This window comes from Rhopalosiphum maidis, chromosome 3 (genome assembly GCF_003676215.2).
Source record: "Rhopalosiphum maidis isolate BTI-1 chromosome 3, ASM367621v3, whole genome shotgun sequence".
Lineage (NCBI taxonomy): Eukaryota > Metazoa > Arthropoda > Insecta > Hemiptera > Aphididae > Rhopalosiphum > Rhopalosiphum maidis.
In genome coordinates, this window is record NC_040879.1 from 40,065,350 (window position 1) to 40,089,295 (window position 23,946).

At 28.8% G+C, this 23,946-nt stretch overlaps 2 protein-coding genes across 7 annotated transcripts in view; both read right to left on the bottom strand.

Moving 5' to 3' along the window:
* Positions 1 to 216: 216 nt before the first annotated feature.
* Positions 217 to 591, bottom strand: LOC113555950. The gene has a single exon (XM_026960594.1). It carries the CDS (start codon positions 589 to 591, stop codon positions 217 to 219), a length of 375 nt encoding a protein of 124 aa, XP_026816395.1.
* An 11,916-nt stretch (positions 592 to 12,507) lies between these two features.
* The window catches only part of LOC113555943 (nuclear factor 1 X-type), a 142,827-nt gene continuing 131,388 nt past the window's right edge, over positions 12,508 to 23,946 (bottom strand). For 5 of the 6 annotated variants that reach the window (XM_026960583.2, XM_026960581.1, XM_026960582.1 and 2 more), the window contains 3 exons: positions 21,254 to 21,498; positions 13,860 to 14,145; positions 12,671 to 12,822 (listed from right to left, as the gene is read on the bottom strand). In XM_026960583.2, coding sequence (XP_026816384.1) covers positions 12,671 to 12,822; positions 13,860 to 14,145; positions 21,254 to 21,498 — 683 coding nt within the window. Of the gene's footprint in view, positions 12,823 to 13,859; positions 14,146 to 21,253; positions 21,499 to 23,946 lie in introns of all 6 variants that reach the window. The other variant, XM_026960580.2, reaches the window with a different exon arrangement.

The following is a 23,946-nucleotide window of genomic DNA, read 5'->3' on the forward strand; positions in this document are numbered from 1 at the left end:
TATCAATTATAATATTATGAAGTAAACATATACACTTTATTATGACATCCGCACGGTCGGGATTTACCTCAATTGCTTTTAATAACAATCGCCACTTGCTACTCAAAATACCAAAGGCACACTTAACAACTTGCCTTGCATTTGTTAAGCGTTTGTTAAATATTTCTTCTTCTGGGCCCAAATTTGTTTGCGGATAAGGGCGCATTAGATATGTTTTTAACGGTAAGCCTCATCACCAACTAAGAAGTGAGGCAAAGCTATGTTACTTCCAGGTAATACTTTTTCTTGGTTTGCGTTAAGAGCACCATTTTTCAATTGTTGTGAAAGATTTGAATGCGAAAATATTCCACCGTCACTCTCTTTACCATAGGCTCCCACATCTATAGCAAGAAATCTATAGTTTGCATCCACAACAGCTTGCAATACAATTGAGAAAAAGCACTTATAATTACGGAACATGCTGCCAGAATGCATTGGTGCGTTAATTCGTATATGTTTACCATCAATGCTACCAGAGCAATTAGGAAATCCCCATTTGGTCCAAAAATCATTAGTAATATTGTCCATATCTTCGCTTGATGGAAACTTCATATGAATGGCAGAAAGATTTTCCCAAATAGCTTTACATGTTTCATGTGTAATACAACCAATGGTATTGTCTGAAATCCTAAATGAATATGCAAGAGCTCTGAACGATGAACCTGTGGCTAAAAACCTGAAATAATAAACATTTTAGATTCTGAGTGAAGGGCTGGGAAAAAATTAGAAAATTCGAATTTGGAGGCTGGGGAAATGGACCACGAGGAATGTATTGATTTTACAAGTATGTATTTTTTATTTCAGTTGATAAGCTAAAAAAAAAGTGGCGAGGATTACGAGACACTTTCGGGAAAGAACTTAAAAAAGTCAACAGCAAAAAATCTGGTCAAGCAGCTGTTTCAGAAACTGACTCCAGATGGCCTTATTTTAAGAATCTGTTGTTTCTTCGAAGTACAATGTCTCGAAGGGATCTTAAAAGTAGCGTTCCCGATAACAGTGACATATCTGATGAGAAGTTATTGACACAAACAAGTACAAGTTCAAACTATACGGCTTCGTCATCCCACTGTCAATCGCCGGAAGTAAATGACGAACAAACTCCAAAGAAAACATTTAAATCTCCATTAAAAAAAAAAATTAAAAGGAGTCAGCCAGATGATATTGATACAAGACTATTGCAAATTGAAGAAGAGAAGTTGAAATGCTTTCAAAAAAGTGCTGATGCTCAGTTTCTAATGAGCCTTCACCATTTTTAAAAGATATCTCTAAACATCGTAAACTAATGGTACGAGCAAAATTACAGCAAGTTCTTATGGATGAACAACATTCTATAACATCGGTGGGATTATATGATAATTCTAGTGATTCGAGTCAATACAGAGTTTTTCAAAAATTGCCAGAAGATGATCTTACTCGCTACGTCACGCAATTCAACCCAAACAATAATAATTAGTTAATTTATATGTATATGTTTTGCTTTTAATGAGGAGGTCTTATCAATAAAAATCATATGATAATTATTAAAAAAAAATTTAACTGTTGAATTTTTTATTTTTATAATTAAATATATTATTTTCTTACCTCAAAGTTACTATTAATCGTTCCTCAGGAGATATTGTGTCGCGAAAGTTACTGAATTTTGTCAGGTTAGGTCGTATAAAGTTTAAATATATTCAAAAGTTTCTTTCTTCATGCGTAAATAGCCATGAAACAGTATGTGGTCATTATATAAGTCTTCCATAATATGATGAAATTCACCGAATTCATTTCTTTTTAAATATATTTCCCAGTACCCATTCGGTTCTACGATAATGACGACGACGCAGCCGTCTCCAGGATTAGAAGAGAATTATCTTGAAGGTAGAAATTATTCATTGCGTTCTAAGGACGTCACGATTGCGATATCGCCGGAACACTGATTATTTTACGGAAAAAAACGTATTCAGTGTGCGCAATCAATTCGTACGACCAGTATTCGTACGTTTTCGTACGAAACAAATTCGTATACAATGTGCGCGCGGCCTTAGCTGTTTCGTCGGGTGCTAGATGCTCAGGCGTGCAGTATAAGCGTAGAGGTGCACGCGAGTTCGGGGTCGTAATATTGAGCGAATGCACAGAGGTGCAAGTCGTTAAAGTTCGTATCACGAGGTCGGGTCGAATCGTGATTCGAATTAAAGTGCTTGTTCGTTGTTATATCGCGGGAAATGTAACGTGACCGTTGCGCGTCGATGCGCGTGTTCGTGGTCATAAACCCACGTGGATGATGTGCGTTGAACGTCGCGGTTTCAAGTCAGACTTGTCGAGTTGTGGCTCGGTCGAACGTCGTGAGCAAGGAGATCGAGCTTTACGTCGCGATTGGCGTCGTAGCCTTCGCGGGACAATTTAGTGTGTACGGCGCAGATTGGGAGACGCGATCGCTGCTTCACGTCGATATGTACATGGTTATATAAAATTCACAAAAGTCGTGTACAGATAAAAATATAAAAGGAATATAATTCAAATAATTGGTAAAAAATAAAAGGCAAAATTCACGTAAAAAATGTGGTACGTCGATCGGGCGGATCGACCAGTAAAGTGGTGATAACGCGGTGTTACCAAAACTTGTGTACATTATAGAAATAATATAATATAACCTCAATTCATTATTTTTTGTTAATCGGTTATAAACCTGCATATTAAGAATTGGACTACTACGTTCCTAATTGTGTACTTGTGTTTTCTGATTTTTAAACAATTTTTAAATTCAAAAAAATTAAAAGTAGTTTGATTTTGGATACGGGAAAATATAAAAAAAAATAAGGTGGACGTTCCTACCAAAATTATGATACTACTGTTTTAGAAAAGGTTGTTATTAAATATAATAAATCAAAGACTGAGAATAATATAAAAAATACGGAGTTTCAAAAAGCACTTGGTGTGATTATTTAAAAAAACACGGCAAACCTAAAAATAAACCAGGTGGTCAACCGGAGTTCTTTTTGAAGTTGATGAAAACTACTTGACCAGTTGGTTAATTAAATGCGCTGAGTCTCATGGGGCTGAGGGGCTTTCCTCTCAGTACTACTAGCATTCAAATAATTGTTCAAAATTTCTTAAATTGATATGGTAGAACGGTGAAATTATTTAAAATTCGTCCAAAACTAGCACCTAAGTTATATTTTGTGTTTCAGCTAGTGGAGAGATATTCCTCCTTATACTGTCTACAAATCACTTCATTTGTATCCCACGTGGGTTGAAGGGGACATAAAGGATGCTAGGTTTAATAGGAATATCAGTGGTTGGTTCGACATGAATATTTTTGAAGACTAGTTCATGACATTATTTATTCCGTTTGTTAAGAACTTAAAAGGCCTAAAAGTATTGATTGGCGATAACTTAGCTAGCCACCTATCTCTTGAAGTTATAGAATTATTTGAGATTCATAATATACGTTTTATATTATGATCTATTATGTCCTTCATTATTTTTAGCACAAAAGTGGCGAGTCTTATTTTGGCCTATAGAGTTTAATGTAAAATATTACCTACAGCAGAACATATCAAGGAAGCTTATTGTTTACACAATTATCTTCAAAATATTTCTACAATTTTTACTACAACTAAACCTGAAAAATATATAATAATAATTATGTTATAACTGCATTAAAAAAAAAATTGTATACTATAATTTATAAATTATGTTTATTAGTATTTATTGCAATAGTTTTTATATTCAAAATAGTTTTTGCACAAACTCCAATTATATTATTTATGATACTATTGTTTCATTATAGGTACTAATCATAAATGAAATACTTTTTACTTATTTATTTAACTATTAAATTCTTTTCGATTCGAATTATCAGTAATTGACTGAGTGTCAATGTCTCACTGTTTCATTAAAGAATTAGAGAATAATATATCCATCTATTTTATTTTTTTTACTTGTAGCTCAAATGTATTTTAACTTTAAATTATACATTTTAATGAAATATAATCAAACAACAGTCGTAGAAAAACAATATATTACTCTGTATAACAATAATCATGACGAATCAGAGTTGCTCGCCGTCGCCAGCTAGAAGAAATGGGAGGGAATTTTAGCTTTTGTGCTATCGCCGTCTGTCCGTTGAAAATGAGTTCCTTCTCTCGTGAAACGAAGTATAGGTAGTCGACATACTTTCCCAATACTTAAATCTGAGTAATTTAGACTCTTTAGCTTACAACTATGGAGCAGAAGAAAACTAACGCAACCCAAAGGTCTGATGATGTGTATGAATTTGACACATCATGTTTTATTTTTAAATATGAATCTTATTTAATTTACTACTAAAAATTAACAAATATCCACCGCAAATAATTGTAAATATTAGTAGTATTAAGGTTAAATGTAGACTGTAGAGGTTAATTTTTTAATACAAACCGTGGAATCCTTTTTTTAGTAATGCTATTATTCCAGTCACTGTTCAACTTTAAAGGTTATTATTTTCTATTTTAATGCGTTTATAAAAATCTAAATAAATGAGATGAATTTAAAAATAAATTGAAACATGCCAGTCTTCGACTGCATTATTTGTGCGTCGAATATCTTTTTCAACTAATAAATGTCAATTCCATATTCTAATAGGAAAACATTGGGGGTGTCTTTTGTCCTCTTCTATTAACACCAATATATTATGATAAAACCTCGTTCATCCAAACATAACCTTTCGCTTTCACCTAAATATTTTAAAATTGCTTTTCTTCTTCGCTCAAGAATATTATTGAACCTTTTTACCAAGTTTTTAAAGTCATGACTGGGAAATATTTAGGAAAATAAGGAAATAATACCATAATATGATATATTTATATATAAGATGATCTTTTAAATACAGGAAATAATTGTATCGCCTTAATAACATTTGGGTTACGCTTATAAGATTGTGGAGATGTTCACTGACTACTATGTCCGTTTTTAATTGAAGTTCAATTTATTATAGACCTTTAAATTAAATATAAATGCATATCAGTGCAAATTTCGAGTGAATTATAGACTTTTTTTGGGGGGGTTTCTCGGTCATTGAGACCGATTTCAACCAACTTCTCTCAATCAATTCCTTTATTCTGCTGCTACTCTCCATACTATATCTGGTTGGATATTAGGAAAAAGTCCAAGAAAAAATTATTTAAATATAAATTAATTATTAAATTAAAATAAAATTAGTTCTTAAAAAAAATGTTTTATTGAGCTTAGTTATTTTTTTCAAATAATATGTTTTAATCGCTAGTGTATACTCAAATGTACTTACTATTGAGATTAATTATACACAATGATATCTCAATTAGGGCCTAGGGGTATTTCCATATACAACTAACAAGTAGCATAACTACAACACTTACCTAGTATATTTACGATATATAGCACTAGTAATCAACCGCGTGTCATAGCAGTGTTAACAGTAATAGTGTACATACTTTTATAACAATGAATAGTGTAAAATTAATAAAAGATGTTAAAAAAAATATTTTTGGTGAATTTGCATATACAATCTAGTATAAACTAATAAAAACATTAAGATGAAAATGTTCCTAGAAGTCTTCGAAAATATATCCTGGTATATTAACTACAGAGGTAAATATCTATATTTATAATATATATACAGATTTAAAAAATCCAAGCTTAGATGTAGAGCATTCTCATGCTGGTGATCTACATATCGGCATTGTTAAAACAGCAAAGGAAGAAATGAAAAACCGATTTAAAATGTCAACAAACACACCTCAGGTTTTTGCGGAAGTTGTCCATAATTTGCCAAAAGAAAATACTGTAAAAAGAACATTGCATAATTGTAAAGGTCGAATGTATCAAAAAAAATCTCAAAATCCATCAGAACTAAGTATAAATTGTGATTGGACATTAAATAAAAATGAATGCTTTTTATTGTACAATAGTGGACCTGATTTTGATGAACGAATAATTATTTTTTCTTTGGATGATGGTTTGCAATATATCACTGATGCTGATAATTGGTTTTGTGATGGAAACTTTTCATTAAGTCCTGAATATTTTTACAACTATATGTTATAAGAGTAAAAAAAAGAGATGTATTTATTACAGCTGTTTATTGTTTATTATAAAGAAAAACAAAAGGTACTTACAAAAAAATGTTTAGTATTTTATATGAAAAATGTGCTGAACGTAATTTTTTTCCTGATCCAAAAGTGTTATTAATTGATTTTGAGCAAGTGACTATCCAGACTGTTCGTGAAATAATTGGATTTAAATTAGAAATAAAAGATGTTTTTAACACCTGTGTCAAAACACATACCGAAAAATTTAGGGTTACAGAATTTATACACAAATAACGAAAGTTTTAGTCATTTTTGCGGGATGTTAGATGGACTAGCTTTTTTACCAATACACAAAATTAATAGAGGTATGAACTTTTTAAAAATTGTTGTTCCGCTAGAAGCTAATGAGTTACTGGAGTACTTTGATTGTACATACGTCACGCGTACGTACAAAAAAAAATGATGCGAGAGAATGTATAAAAATCGTCGAATTAAAGCGTTCTATCCACCACAGATATGGAATGTGCACGAATCGACATTAAATGAGGAACATCGAACAAACAATAAATGTGAGAGCTGGAATAATTGAGTGAGGCAATCGCCTCCCTCTGGATCCGCCACTGATAATCGTAATACGTTTTACCACACAAATTTAAAATATTTTACGTTGTATTATTTTTTTTATCCCAAAACACATTTTAGAAAAAATACCATTTTTATTCTAGTAACATTAGTTAAAATATGGACCCATATATATGCTATACAGGACTTAAATTTTAGGCCCCCAATTTCATGTCGGGGGGTGCCCAGGTACACCCGGAGCCCACCGTGCGCACGCCTATGATTAGTGCAATTTAATTTTTTAAATATAGTTTGATCTATACTCTATTCAAAATGATATCGTGACTCGGCGGCGACCAGTTTTCGTCGAGTGGGGGTCAAACAACACCAGTTTGTCAACCTCACCGAGTCGACTATCTGTATGCCTGCTGTGTAGTAAAGCCACGCCCATGTGTACAAGTTGGCCACCGAGTTACGATGTTATTTTGAACAAAGTATAGACAAAATTTATTATTATAGTAATGTATAATTTTTTCATCTAACTTAGAAATATTAAGAGTTTTTAAATTGTTAGTTAAAATTAATAAAATTAATAGCAACTCTTCTACCTTTGTTATTATTTTAAAACTACTCAATGGAAATTGGTAATTTCTATCTCCAATTTAGGCTTACTAACATGAAAACTAATGCTTCTGTAGTAGGAACATCCAACCCTTCTAATCGTAACTCCCCTCCAAAATCACAATACCCAACAAATTTGTTAAATTTATCGTTCCACAAAATTTGTTTTTCGCAACGCCATGGTATCCATACATAAATTACAGTGCTTGACTTTACGACTATTCTTTTTTAACGGATATTGCCAATACTCAGCTGTGGGGTCTATATTTTTGTCATTTATACGATTTGTTAAGACTCGGGTAAGGCTAGGTAAGCTTGGAAGAGCTTGTAGATGTGGCTTAAATCATAGATGTGGATGTCCAAATCCCAAATTAAATTTGTTAGTAAATATAAAATAATATTTGCTGTATGATGCAATTTTCTTGTTATTGTTTATCATTTCAGTTTTCCAGTGATTATACATTAATTTGGTATTCAACCCAGGCTGAAGGTAATAACGCCCTGTGTCAGCTCTTAAGTAATGACACTTTTTTGCTTTAAATTTATGAATATGTTCAGTAATTGATAGTACAAAATCTTCATTTTTATGATTTGAACAATTTCCTCCACGTCTTTCTTTTAGACTAGCTAAATTGTGAATAAAATGTTCTACAAGGAGATTTAAGCGCCTTCTAGAAATTTATGTAATAGATTTAAAAATCTCAGCACATAAAGGTATTTTTTCATCTACAGTATAAAGTAGGTATAAAGTATTTAACAGAATTTCTTTCTTTTATGGACTGAGTTTTGCGACGATCAGATCTCAAAGGTTTATTTATAAACAATAAACATCATTGAAATCAAAAAATTATCTTGATCAATTTTTGACTCTAAATTACACAGGTTTGTTTTAAAACGTTGAATACAGCTATAATTGATTTCTGAAATTTTACAAAAAGGTTTACTGATATTTTTGTGGTTACATTCGATAGTAAAAGTTGAAGGGAGTTTATTTTTTTCTTTTATTAAGTTTTTTAGTTTTTTTACCTCCTTCAGTGACTTCAATATTTTCTGTATATTCGGGGTCATTACATAATAAATTGTCAACATTTAATATTTTGGATTCATTATTATTAGATGGAATCATTACTACTGTTTCGTATGTATCAATTGGTGTTATTGACTCATCACTGCTAGGAGGAAAAACTACTACATTCCCATGTGTAATACTTGAATTAGATTTATTTTTAACATCTATTGATTTTATCTTAATATGCTGGTTAGTATCTAAGAGAAATTCACTGGACTGAAAGGGAAGTAAAGTAAAGTAAAGTACATCATTGTCAATAATAATCATTTCCATAGAATAAAAATCCAGTAAATCCTTTAGAAACAAAATAAAAACATTACTAATTATTAATTATGAAGGTTAAAATAAGGGCTTAAAACCGATATTGGATACCAACTTGAATACCGGTTAAAACCGTTAAAAATCGGAAAAAATAAATACCGACACTTGAAACCAAAAACGAAAAAATTATTAATGATTAATAAAACATACAATTTCAATTTTTTCCAAATTTTTTATCAAATGGCTAACTGTTGGTCGACCGATTTTTCAGAATTCCGATGGAAATACACTACAACGTATAAGTATAGAAAATACGGATAATTAGATTACAACATCATTCTATACTCAATAACAACTAATAACTAGTAAAAACTATTAAGACGTAATAGACAATAAATAAAATATAAATGTATAATATTATGTTATACGTTATACCTATATAAATTGTATATAGGCATAACATTAAAGTACTTTGATAATTCATTTTATAAATAAACAGGATATATAAACTATAAAATAATATTATACATCATGTATGATAGGTATTACATTGTGATAGGTTGGTAGATAATATATCAAATATCAATTATCAATTTATAAACGTCAAATAAAATATTATTTCGGAAATAAAAATAAAAGTAAATTTAATTAATTTGTTATTTTTTGTGAATATTGTAGTTCCTTTACGTTTAATTAGAAATTTTACATTTATAAATCTATATTATAACTTAGGTATAACGTAGAAAAAACGTGTTGGATTTATTCAAAGAAATCTTAGAATAATATCAAATTATTAATATTGTATTAACTCATAATATAATCTATTGTTGAAGTTTTAATGGCTTTATCATGAAATGATTTGTGGCACTACCACTTAACCGTACAGTGAAATAGTTCAATATTTAAAATCAGTGGCAATCAATTCCGGTAATCAAAATAAACCCGAAATCGAAAAATAAATAAATACCAGTATCCGAAATCGAAATCAAAATCGAAAAAAATAAATACCAATATCCAAAATCCAAATAAAAAACGAAAAAAAATTTCTCGGTTTCAAAATTTATATTTTATTCAGGGTTTGAAATAATTATTAATAATATTATTATCAATAATTATGAATAAAATACAAATAAATAAAAAATATCTGTCAGCATCAAAATAATATCCTATTTAGTTATGTTATAAAATATTTTTACTTCTATTTAACATTCTTTAATAATATATTAATAGATAAGTAGTTGATCTTATGTATTATGTCTGTTTATGGTAGTTCTTATAAGATAAAATATGTATATATTTAATAAAAAAAGATAAAGCAACAGTTTTGCAGAATAATAAAATTTACTTAAATATTATATCTTTAGGATATTCATGAACAACTCACATTATTTGGATAAACAGGCTCTGTTCTATTAACATGAACATTAGAAATATTTTATTCTGGTACACTGTTGAAATCAACTGACTGTAACCAACTGCGTACTTTATCCTAAATAAATTAATTAAATTGATAAGAATGGACATTTCATGTTAAAAATAATAAATTAGCTTCCTTTTATGATATACTGATGTAAGATTTAAAATATAAACATACACACTAAATTATATACATTATGTATTTGGATAAATAAAATAAATATTTTATAAAAAATGACTAATCAACAGTTTTATGTGAATTAAAGTGAATTACTTTAAAATAATGCCTTTATCATATTATCCACAAACAATTTACATTACTTGGATGATCAGCCTTTGGTATAATATAATCTGTTTTATCATCGTGGACATTAGAAAGGTTTCCTTTAATAGATCTATCATATGATAATCGTTTACGCTGTAGTCCCTAACATATTAAAGAAATGGCTTTAAGTACTTACTTTATTAAAAATAATAATAATATTTTGAGCTATGTAGATAAAAACAACTTACTGATTTTGCTGCCTCCAATAGTTTTATGGCCCGTATTCTTTTCATAATAATATTGATAATATTGTATTGTAATATTAAGAGTAATTAATTATTACTAATATACACTAATTTAACGTAAATAAATGTTCACAATATTTTTTTTATTTTTTAATGGTTTTTTATTTTTGTTATTGATCACAATAGAGATGGATAGGCCACCACAATTTTCCCTCAAAAACTGAACTTGTTATCTATGATTTCTATAGTTCTATTGAAGTTCGGAATGATATGTAAACATTTTTTTAAATATAAATTAAAAATATTTAATTTCCCTGCGTACAAATTTATATTTTAATTATTAAAAATTTAATAACTTTTTTTTTTGTTTATGAGATGATTACAATATAAAATAAGTTCGTTTTGAAAAAAATCCATAATCAAAATATTAAACATATATTATAACTATAAAGGAAAAAGAACTTTTTGATAAAAAATGGAAAAGGAACGTTTTGCTCAGAAATTAAGGAAATAGCATATTTTGCTATGAAAAATTTGTTTCTCCTATGCTGACATATGAGGAAAAAGTGAATTTTGCAGGAAATTGAAAATAAATCATTTTGATTCAAACATACACCTAGAAAAGGAACGTTTTGCAGAAAAACTCGATTTTCAATCAACTATTTCATAGGGAATGGGAATAAGTGAGATTAGCCAAAAATTAACCTCGCCATTCGATTTCCCGCCATTATTTCTATTAGAATTAATACCTAACTCGATTTTGTTAAAAAATGGAAAAAGTCCATTTTGAATTGAAACCTCTCATTTAGAATATTAATTATATTCTAAGATCAAATTTGGGCCAAATTGTATAATTTAACTATAAAAACGATATTAATTATATTTGTATAGTTTAAAAAGGAACATTGTTCTTGGGGACAGAACTTTTACGTATGTAATTATTTTATTATTTTTTATACACATAATGACATTTTCAAATCTAATGTCTTAGACAAAAATTAATTTAACTTACTATATTACGAATAGTTCAATAAATTACTTTAACAGTGATATCAAAAAATGTAACTTAATAATGTAGGTGATAGTGAAAGATTGTCTCCACTCAGAATCGTTTCTCGTAATGATATATAATTGGGTTAAAATTTAATACTCGTACATACATCACTGTAACATACTTATCTAATTTTATTTTTAGTGTTTTCAATTATTAAGAAAAGTACTAAGATTTTTTTCTTAACGAACCTAATAGATTTACTTTCCTATCATAAAAGATATTGAAGTTGGAGATTGGAGTATTTTCACTGATCTAAAAGGTAATTGTACATACACTATACACTAAATAAATAATTAAAAAAAACATTGCACATCATTGTAAAATCAATTAATCATCATTATACTCTGCTTCATTACTCTGCTTAAAATCAAAAATAAAAAAATTCGCAGTTATTTTTAAAATTGACAAAATATACTCCACTTACTATTGTATTATATACACTATACTCTATATTATAGCTAATTGCTAACATTAAAAATTGTAACTACTGAACACACATTTTTTTTTATCGAATGTGGATAATTGATTAAAGAGAAAAATTAAATACCAATGCGCTTATACATTTTAAAATCTTAGTGTAAAGTATATTATATATATATATATATATATAATTTATTTTGTTAATAAAAATAGTTTATTGCATTTTACTTGGAGTTTTAATAACTAAAAAATAATTTTACTCCAAGCAAATACAATATTAATATACATCTTAATTCATATCAGCTATTTCCGTATAAATATATTAATCGGATTCAACTGTTGAAATAAAACAAACTTCATATAGCCTAGTTAAAAAACAATGGATTTAATTAATATAACTGTATTCGTGACTTATAAAAACAGTAAAGCAATACACTTTATTTTATAAATTATCCTTATTGACTATATCAACAACAATAAAGTTGTTCGTTCGGTTTTCTTTTATTTTAAATTTATTTAAATTGTAATATAAGATATTTATTTTACACGTATGAAAATGTCCATAATAGTAGTAATAATAATAATAATAATAATAATAATAATAATAATAATAATAATTATAATATAATTAACTAGAATGAATTGCCTATATTATATAATACGAATATTCGATTTCCATAAATGTATTGGCTACGTCTGCGGTTTGCTTATGTTGTCTTGTCCGTCAACCGAGTTCGGGGTGTTCCGACCACCTGAATTCGACGATTGGATGTGTTGAGATTCACTTGTGTCCATCCTATCCATACCGTCCGTCTGGTGAACTACACTATTAAAATATCTGTCTGTAAAACGTACAAAATACGATTAAATTATAGTTTGTACATTAAGTATTTCTGTCTGAATACGTGAAAGAGCATAGGTTTAAATGATTAAAATGCGAATTATAAAAACTATACAAAATAATGTACACACAGTACTTAATATATTAACATAATATGAAGATTTTGACATTATATCTATATAATCATATCAAGTCGTAAGTTATTGTTGACGCAATTTTCTTGGTTCCATTTAAATTTATTAATTAAATCAGTGTTCAATTTTATTAAAATAAGTCCACTCCCAAGTGTAAATATAAGGATCAAAATACAATAATTCTACAACAAATATGTGTATAATCATAACAAATTGAATATCGTTGAGCCATGCGCATAAGAAGGTGGGAGAATTCCGCATTTTTTGATCGGTTTATATTTTAATTCCAGTGGGCTATGTTTAAGTTGAATAATAATCTAATATCAATAATCAATGAAACGTAGGATGGCCCACAATTTCTTCGATATTATGTAGGTACTACTAAGTAGTGAGTTGTCATCATAACTGTTTATTTTGTCTCGATTGAAATGGTTAGATTTTATTTTCCCCATTTTTTTTTGTCCTTTAACTGCTAGACGCCAAATTCTTAATATGATAAAGTTTTAATACTTGTTGCCTATTATAACAATCGACTAAGAGAATATTTCCATTATAATATCATATTATACTTTAGGATATTTTTTTCAAAAACATTTATACATTTTGAAATAATTAGTGTTGTGTATGATAAAAGGAACACCCAAAATATATAAATATAAACTTGACATATTATTTTTTCAATTAAATTGAAAAAATATAAGTTATTAAAATGAATACTTTAGTATTTTAAATACATGTGAAATTAAAAAATATGAATGAATTAACCTTTGGAAATAACTTTGATTTTTTACTAGATACCTATAGTAATACATTAACTGTTAATGTCCACCTTTATACATGAGCACTGTCCTCTGTCATCTTATTAGCGTAATATATTATATACAATATACTTAAATATACTTGCCATCGTCAATCAGTGTGGCACCATTGCCTTGTCCGCCATTGCCGGACATCAGTGGCGTCATCATGTAGTCCTCGTCAAGTGTGATGAATGGCGGTCCGGACGAACACTGCGTATTCCAACGCGGCAACGTCGTCTGTGAGTGTCCACGAGACCTACTGCCGCCGCCGTTGCCACCGCCCGAAGACGACGATGGACTGCCGCCCGGGTTGGATAGCAGGCTCAGGTTGGTGGGGCTTATCACTCCGGTTACCGTGTTCACGGTGCCAATGTTCGAATAGCTGAACAACTATTGTGTAATATACACACACACACAACATACATGTATAGAACAATGATGATAATATAACAGTATAAAACAATAGAAGAAGATGTCATACACCGCAATGCGGTAATAAAAATGTTTAATGTATTATTCGATATGGGGCAGAAAAGTCGTTGAAGTTTCTTTTTTCATGTAAAATAACCGTAATGAGATGCGATTTTATGTACTTAAGCGTGATTTATTTTTCTTTAACTATAGATGAAATACAGTTTAGGTGCAACAACTTCTCGGCCCCTATTAAATACGTTATGCACATTGCGCACACTATCACACAGTCGGCGTAATTGGTTAGGTTGCAGGTCCGATCGTTAAAATCTGTAGACAAAAAAGTGCATAAAAAGTGTTGCCGTTACCATTACAAAGTGTTTTTATTTTATTTTTTAATTATTAGTCATTTGACACGTGCGACTTGAGACAAGGTAGTATTAACCGAGACCGTTGTATTAAGATAAATCTGGAACGTTTGTCGAAAATAATGATAATATGGTAAATATACAATATTATCTACATGGTTATCATTACACAGATGATTTCGGTGACTCAGAAATATCGGAAATTATATCGACAATCGTTATTTTATTGATGATTGACTAATACTTTAGATGTACACATTTAAATGCAATGTCATGTGTTCTACATTAAAATATATTAACTTACTACAGCCGAATCGATTGTATAATGAGGTCGATAGTAGCTAGTAGATACTCAATTTCTGTCAATTGTAGATATTATATTTGTCAGAATTCCCATAAAAGTGTTTAAATTAAAATTGATTCAAGAATGATTTTCTCAGAAAAAAAAAACAAAAATACGCGAGTCTTAAAACAAATTTTCAACAATCGATCATTTATTCACAGTTTCTCTAAATATTGAACTTTAAGAGAACCATAAAACTGCAGCGGCTTTTTCGCGTAAATATAGATTGAATTATCCTCACCTAATCTGCGAAAGACTATACACAATTACATCAGGTGGAGGGTAAACATTTTTATTGTTGGCACGCTGTGTCAACAATCGTAAAACTATATAGTATAGGTAGGTGTACCTACCGTCATGATTAAATCATTTATGCCAAAAAACCAATAAACTAATAAACCATATTTAAATTACTGTATCAACCTACAAATGTCTTATTCAAATTGGGTCGACTAGGAGTCTGGTGTCTGTACTACGTTGGGACGTCGTGAAGGAGCATCAGTGTTTTTGGATGTTTCACGTAGGTTAGTATTAACCTCAGAATATAATGATGCTTAGTGACCCAGTAAAGCGCAAACAGTATGTATTTATATAAAATATTGATTCACATTGTCCGATAGTTTTGTGATAAAAACAAAACCAATGCCTATTAGATGTAAGATACTCTTTGATGTATTCATATCAGTTAAGGTGTCTATGAATTTCACATATTTTTTTCTTTTAGTCGTACACATTTCTTCAGACCAAATTATAATCCATATTGTATGCAGCGCTAGATCTAGGACATTTGACGCCCGGGGCTAATAAAAATGTAACACCCTTACACAGTATTAGCTACGGGGATTAATATTTTTTACATACTTAAGAGCGCCAGGGACAGGGATACCCACTTGTTCCCCTAGATCTGACACTGAATGTATGATGTAAAATCAGTAGTATTAAATTGTAAATTTAGGATTTTTTTCAGAATAAACATTTTTTTTTTTAAATATTTTTATATTCGATATTTATAGATTATTTTTTGTAAATTCTATAGATTTTTCAAATTTCATATTTAAGATATCAAAGAACATTTTAAAAACCTTATAGGAGTAAAACTAATATGCATACAAATTAAAAATAAATAAAATTTAATTATTAAAACTGGTTATTATAAGTTATTAGGTAATAGCTACGTATACTGTTAAAAATGTATAGTTTATATTTTTATTGAATAATACAATTATTAACCCATTCTATAATGTGATATTTGATTATTTTAGGGACGTAATCAGATACTTTTTAGTATCTCTACATGCATTTTTTGTCAAAAACATCCTCTTGATTATTATTTTTTGATCTACTGTTTGTGGGTACTGTACGCATGGCGTTAGTATTACAATGCTGAAAAAGAATTAAAAAAGAAAGGCAAAAAAGTAAACCATTAGTTGCAGCAATATTAAAGCTGCAGATGAGTATGCGTGTATTATTATTGGTTAAGAAACACACACACAAAGACGGACACACAAAATCGCCGTGTAATGGGTACATTATTGGACAATAATATTGTAGTATTAACATTAAGACCCGTTTTAAACAAATATTCACGAAAAAAAACAAATTTTAAATTATTATATTATGTTATTTTTACATCTCGGTGACTTCTTGGCACAGTTTCCGCCAAGTGCTGACACGAAGACTAACGATTATCCTCAGCGCGCAATGAAACAGGAGATATAGACGTCGACGCTACTGCCGCAATACAACGTACGTACGTGTGAGTACAATTGTATAATAATTGTCCGCGATCATGGGCAGGCGTGTAATATCTCATTATATCGCGACGGTATTTTTTTTTTTGCTATAAATGAAATGATCGTAAATATCAAAATCGGTATCACCGACTAGTTCCGCAGCCATGTGGACGAGGCAATAAAACACGTCATTTTTATGCGTATATATAATATGTATGTATATGTACAATACAAGGAGTTTCAATATCACAAAACAGATTCTATTTTCTACTACACATAGTTATACAAAAAGAAATATTTAGTATTTATATATATATATATATATATACTTTGGTAGTTGAAAACGTATTGGTTTTACAAAATAATAATAATATAATATATATAAAAAGAATAAACAAAAACTTATTAGCATATTAAAACATAAGTGAACGCACTATTATACAATAATTACACTCTAACTATATTATATTTATATATATAAATATATGTGTGGTTTATTTTCATCAGAACAATAATATAATCACCGACATATTGTTGACATAATTGTAACATAATCACTAAAACGGTTAAATTTCTGGTTTTTAATTAATCGATTATTTATCTTGTACAATTACAATGCGTAAGACAAATGAATTATTACGTAACACAAACATCTATTAACAAACAGAAACAATAACAAAACATAATACATATCATAATTATATATTAATATAGTGTATTTTAAATAATATTAGATACTACGGAAAGAATAAAGAAAAAATAATAGTATCACTCAACTTTATCTTCTAAAGTGTATAAACATATATATATACACATTATTATTGCACATTATTTAGTTACTGGATGCAGTTGAATCGTATAACATAGAAAGAATAAAGGAAAAATTAACAATTTCAATAGTTACATAGACACGACGATTGATCGAGTGGGATGGGCGGTAAGTTTTCGGCTCGCTTGTGTGCGCAATTCAGTAATTGATAGTAAAACTATTGTATCGAATATATTGTATAATTACACATACGTACCTACGTGTACGTGCAGTTATGAAGTAGTAGTCTATGAAGTACAAAATAGTATATGTTATTATACGATGATCGGTTTGTATTGTAAATATTTTAATAATATTATACCTAAAATAAAATATTTTAAGTACGGGGGGTTTGATTTTCGACTGGGCTTTTTAATTTTTTTGTCACTTCATTCTATTCTAGCACAATCTAATGTAGTATACATTACACGTGTCGAACTCGATATATTTATAGAATGTAAACCATACTTATATTTAAAATATTTATTTATATTTTTGTATCTTTAATGTATTTTGCACAGTGCATATGAAATAAAGATACACTATAAATCATTATCTATATTTTTTAGAATAGCATCGTTATATTATCGTTCTTATTTATAGAATATAGAATATACGAGTATAGCTCATATAAAATAATGTAGATATATTATATTATTGCATGCAATTTTCCAAGCGCGACCTACTGCCGACGGAACGCCGTCCTTGGCACGTAAACGATGAATATAAAAAAAAATATATCGGTGAAAACGCCCACGAAGTTTGTTCCGGCTCTTCATTTTCCGCCGTATACATGCATATATGATATATGTACCTCCACAATGCACGATACTGAGGTCGACTATTACTAAGTCCAAATGCGACACGAAAACGTTTCAAAACAATTTCAAACCAGACGAAAACCTTTATCAACACCCCAAGAATTGGAAAGACAATTTTTTTGATATTTTCTTTTTTGTCTAGAATTTTGAGTTATCTGCCAAATATTTTATGGTTAGGTATATTCTCCGAGTATTTAACGCGTAATATAATTGTAATTATTCAATTGCACAATGAATGAAATGTCAGACGACCGAATTTTATTTTAAATTGGTGTTGAAATTAAATTTGTACTGCATTCTAGCGATGCAAGTGATTTCGTGGGTATAATAAGTATAATAATAATAATATATATATATATATATATATACGCGGCATTGTAGGTATGCAAAATATCACTTGATCAATATTCCAAGTCATATATGAGAGAAATACGTACGATGCAGTGTCGTTGTATACCTACGTAGTTTATATTATAGTCATATTATTTTAGTAAACTGGAATTTCTGGTTCATGTTTGTAAGATATCTAATTTTTTCTTTTTTATATCTTTCGTATTTAAATTTTTTGGATTGGAATTAATTTGCAAGATAAATCGAACGAACGAGAAGACACGATAATATTATAGAAGAAGAAGAAGATTTCACTGTTGTGAAACGTTTATTTTTTAAATGTTGTAACTTGTAATGAATAATAAAATATATTAAAAAATTAAAAATAACATTATTTTAAAACTGCAATATTGAGAAAAATTATTCCGTGAGAGGTAAATTTTTTAGTTAAAAATTAATTATTTTAATACACATTTGTAAAAAAAAATTCCAATTTAAAGAATAAATAACAAAATTTATTTTAAAGTTAAGTATTATATTATATTATTACGCAAAACGTTAAAAGATTTATTCGTGTAATTAAACCGGCTAAACACATTACCAATTACTGCAGAGAAAACTGAGAAAATGTATACAAAAATAATGTCTTCAAAGTTCGACTAATAATCGTTTCACGTTTAATATAATTGTATTAAAATCAGCAAGGTATGATATTATAGTACCTACATCAAATGCATTAAAAACTGAATGATATCGAATGCTTACGAATTTTACGTTTTTTTTAAAAATATTTTTTCTTTGCAGATAATTTACATGAACTAATTGAACATAATATGGAAGTTTTAATAATCAGTTCTTACTGTATAAATTATTTATTCTAACAAACGTATTCGTCGCGATGAACGTTTAATTTCAAAACAACTGATGTTTAATTTTGTTCATTACCTATGTAAACGCTACAGATGGAAATTTAATAATACAATAATAATTATAATATATAAGGCAGTAACAGCGATGTAGTTACGCCTATACATATATCATAATATAAGTCATGGTCGAAAATCTATATAATATTAATATAAACATATTCACAATGTCGTCTATGTATTAGGTTAGACACACACACAACTAATAATGCACTGACAATAATAATAACTGTATAATAATTCTTATAAAATATATTACAATAATAATAATTAATAAAAATAATAATAACACATAGGTTTATATAATAATATATAGGTACTACGTATAAGTATTATACCTAATTTAATAACTGCATCTCTCTACAATGGGTATTTTATTGCACTTTAGTATATTATGTACACTCAAATTTACATTTATTGATTCACTTTAGTAAACGTCGTTATAATACATTAAAACATAATAGAATGGCACATTTTAGTATTTTATGAACCTCGTGGTCCATTCGTATATTAACCTATATAGCGTTTATGACGTTTAAACGTTTTACAGATATACAATATTACATAATAATTATTAATTTTATTTATATAGTTGCAATACAGTTGTAGTATGTACTTTAAGTACCAAAACAGTTTATTCTAACGATGATTATACAAAAGTTATACACGATAATAATATTATTTATAATATAAAACACAAAAATAACGAAAAAATGAAAGTTACTAAACTGCGTGTAAATTATGCATCTTAATTATTATTATTTTTATTATTATATATATATAGGGGGGCTAACGCGTTTGTTACAATATATCAACACGCGGCGAAAACGCAAACGGATGTAAGAAAATTTACATTTTTGATGGATATAATTAATATCAAAACACAATCTTTACAGACGTAAGTATATATTATATATGTATATAAACAGACGGTATTCGGGACCGTGTGCGGTAAAAACAAATAAAAAAACGATAAAAAAAACAACAACAATAACAACAACAACAAACTATAAAACGCGATAATACTGCCGGCTAAGCAAAGCTCGAATGTACAAATGGGACGCACTTTTCCGGGTGGTGTCTGTATAATATATTATTATTATATTGGTGGTTACTCGACGTATATATTATTTACATAAACACACGATACAGAATATGTGGCGTGTGCATTTGTATAATTGTATAATGGATCGTGAACAGGCCGTTGAAATGCGGTATCGTACCCGTCGTATTTGAATACGAAAAAAGTTCCAAAACTACGTAAATCATTAGGTCCGAGAAAAATAATTTAATTTTGGTCAAAGTATGGTGGGTATTTATCATATTACTTGTACATGGCTCGGACAGTCAGACCATCCTTAGTATACTTGTATACGGGATTTCCGGCTATGACAATAATAATATGTGATTACCGATGACTGGTGATAAATGCGAGTTGATTGAGATAAAATATAGTTTGTTATGGAAATCATAACAAAATAAAAAACGACAAGCATAGTGTACTTAACCGTATATGTGTATGAAAATAATATATACGTCACAGGCACAGGATGAAGGGGGTGGGGAAATGTGTTAGGTCATATATTTATGAAAAACATTGTTGTTATTGCGCAAAAACAAACGGACAAAAAAAAAACAAACTAACAAACAAACAAACAAATCAAAAAAAAAAAAAAAAAAAATGGTAAGAGAAAAATAAAAACGTTAATAATTTGACGGGTTGTAATCGTGAGCTGGCAAGTTGAACGTATACGGTACCTGGCCGTGTTGTATGTGCGAGAAATGGTAATCGCGGTTGGTAGACACGGTAAACGGGCTGCCGCCGGTCACCACGCTCCGGCCGCCGCCGGACAGCTGTGACTCGGATAGTTGACCACTCATCGGCGGCGGACTTTGATCGGAATCTCTTCCGCCACCCGGCGATCCATCACCGCCACCTCCGCCGCCCATCGGTGGCGTGTTGGAAGTCGGTGGCGAGTTAGACGGAGCAATGGTCAGCTCACCTGCAACCACGCGTGTGTCGAACGTCAATTGTTAATAAGTGTAATTTATATTATTATTATTTACAATAATATTATTGTTGTACACACATTGATTATTAGTTAGGGACCGAATTTATATGCACAAAAATCCTCAAAATATGCTTCTAAAAATGTTGTAATATGTTATAAAATATGTATTTATCTTTAAATATGCACTTAAAATTTTCTTTCAAATCATATAAAAATATGTAAAATATATTAATACGTAAATGTATTATGTAAAATTATGTAAAAATATTTATTAATTAATACGGTATTAAAAAAGTTTAAAAAAGCTTTTAAAGTATTTTGTCGTCTTTGTCGCCATTTAACATTTTGTATCTTCAATATCGATCTATAAAGTATTAGCTCATATTAAGAGGACGCGTTATACCCGCATGTGTTGTCTCTGTCTTACTAATGTAGATCATAGCAAATTTTTGTTCAGTAGAACAAATAGTGTGATGTTAGCTTTAATATTAGAGTAAATTTACCTATTATCAAATTTAAAGATAAGAATATTATCTAGGGTAACTCTAGGCTTTTATTGGTATCTTAATTTTTAAGCGAGTTATGAGCATTTTTTAAGTATTAATATTTTACATAAACATAACTCACTTGAAAATTAAGATATCAATAAAATCCTATTTGATGCCCCAAATATTTTTAACTTTAAACTTGATAATAGGTAAATTTACTCTAATATTAAAGTTAACATCACAAAATGTGTTCTGCTGAACGAAAATTTGCTATGATCTACATTATTAAGACAAAGACAACATAATATGCGGGTATAACCATAACGTCCTCTTAATAAAAACAGAAAACAAAAATTGAATTCTTATTTTAATTTATTGCATTGGATGATCAGAATAAGTTCCTTAATGTGTTCAAACGTATATTATGTGGCTGTGAACATGACAATACGACGAAAAACGAATATATGTGTTATAAATAATAATATGCACTATAAAACTACAAATATGTATTCAATATGCATTTAATAGGTAAAAACGTTGAAATATGCAGAATATGCAAAACAAAATAAGAGTTATTTTAATAAGAATGATCTAAATCGGGGACAATGTTCATCAGATTTCAAAAAGCTTATTCCAATACATATATGCAATTGCTAATAAATAAACTAATAATTTATTAGTATCTGCAAAATATCACCTATTTCTTGTAAGTAGGTTATTCCTAGTACTCGTTCTCTATGTAGGACGATTCACCAAGTATACTCGCCTCATTTCTTTTTCAATGATGCAACTATTCAAAATATAATTTTGGAATTTTTAAATATACTTAAATATCATGTTTACAAATTCTCGAGATTTTTTTAAATTACTTAAAAGACTATTCTGTGGATACAAAAACTTCTGTTTTTAAATGAAAATTCCATTTTTATATAGTTAATTATTTAGCTGATAATCTATCTGAAAATGTTGATGTAAAATCAAAATTCAAACGAGCAGTTTTGAATTATTTAAATTGTATAATACTAAGGATATAAAAACAGAAGATTATATCGTCACTTGACTCTCCTTAAATAGTATTAAAAATCTTAAGAATTTGAAAATATGGTCTAGTATATAAAAAAAATTCCAAAAATCAAAATTTGAATAAATTACAATGTACAATTTAAGTCACCGCAATATAACATTTTATTTATTGATATAATTGTTTAAGGTTTTTTTTTTTACTTTTTCAAATGGAATATTAATTTATTGTATTCATATTCCGAATCAGACTATTTTTCTGAGAATTTTAATGCAACATTATTTTTTGTATCACTGCAGTTAAACTCAAAACAGTATTTTTTTATAACTTCAAATAATAAAACGAAAAAAAAAACAAATACAAAAATGGTTTTTAAAAATACATGAAATGACCGATAAACTTACTGTTTACTGTTCAGTGATAAAATAAAACTAAACTGTATTTAATAAACATAGTACTATTGTACGCATTTTAATGTATTGTTTGTGTTGTGCAAATATTATTATTACATAATAATAGGATATGTGTACATTATTGATCGAGTACGGAGCTTAAAGGTAAGAAAAATAGGACGCGAAAAAAGGCCTATCCATGCTGTATAATACATGCGTGTGCAATGTAGTGTGCGGTTAATATGGCAATGTGCCATGTTCGCGAAATCGATTGCTGAGTGCGAGATTTCAGGCGACCTTTGAAACATAACTATTCTACTTATTCTTTTACGTTTCAGATGCACTACAAAATTAACATAGATTATATGATAATTTTCAAGAATATTAATACGAATGCTGTAGTATCTACTGTTGTATTTTTTACAAAAGATATGTATACAAATAAATTAAAAAAACAATTATAATCATGTAATAAGTAACCAAATTTAGCAATAAGTCATAGTCATTAAATATTTGTTAGCCAATAATAATCATAATT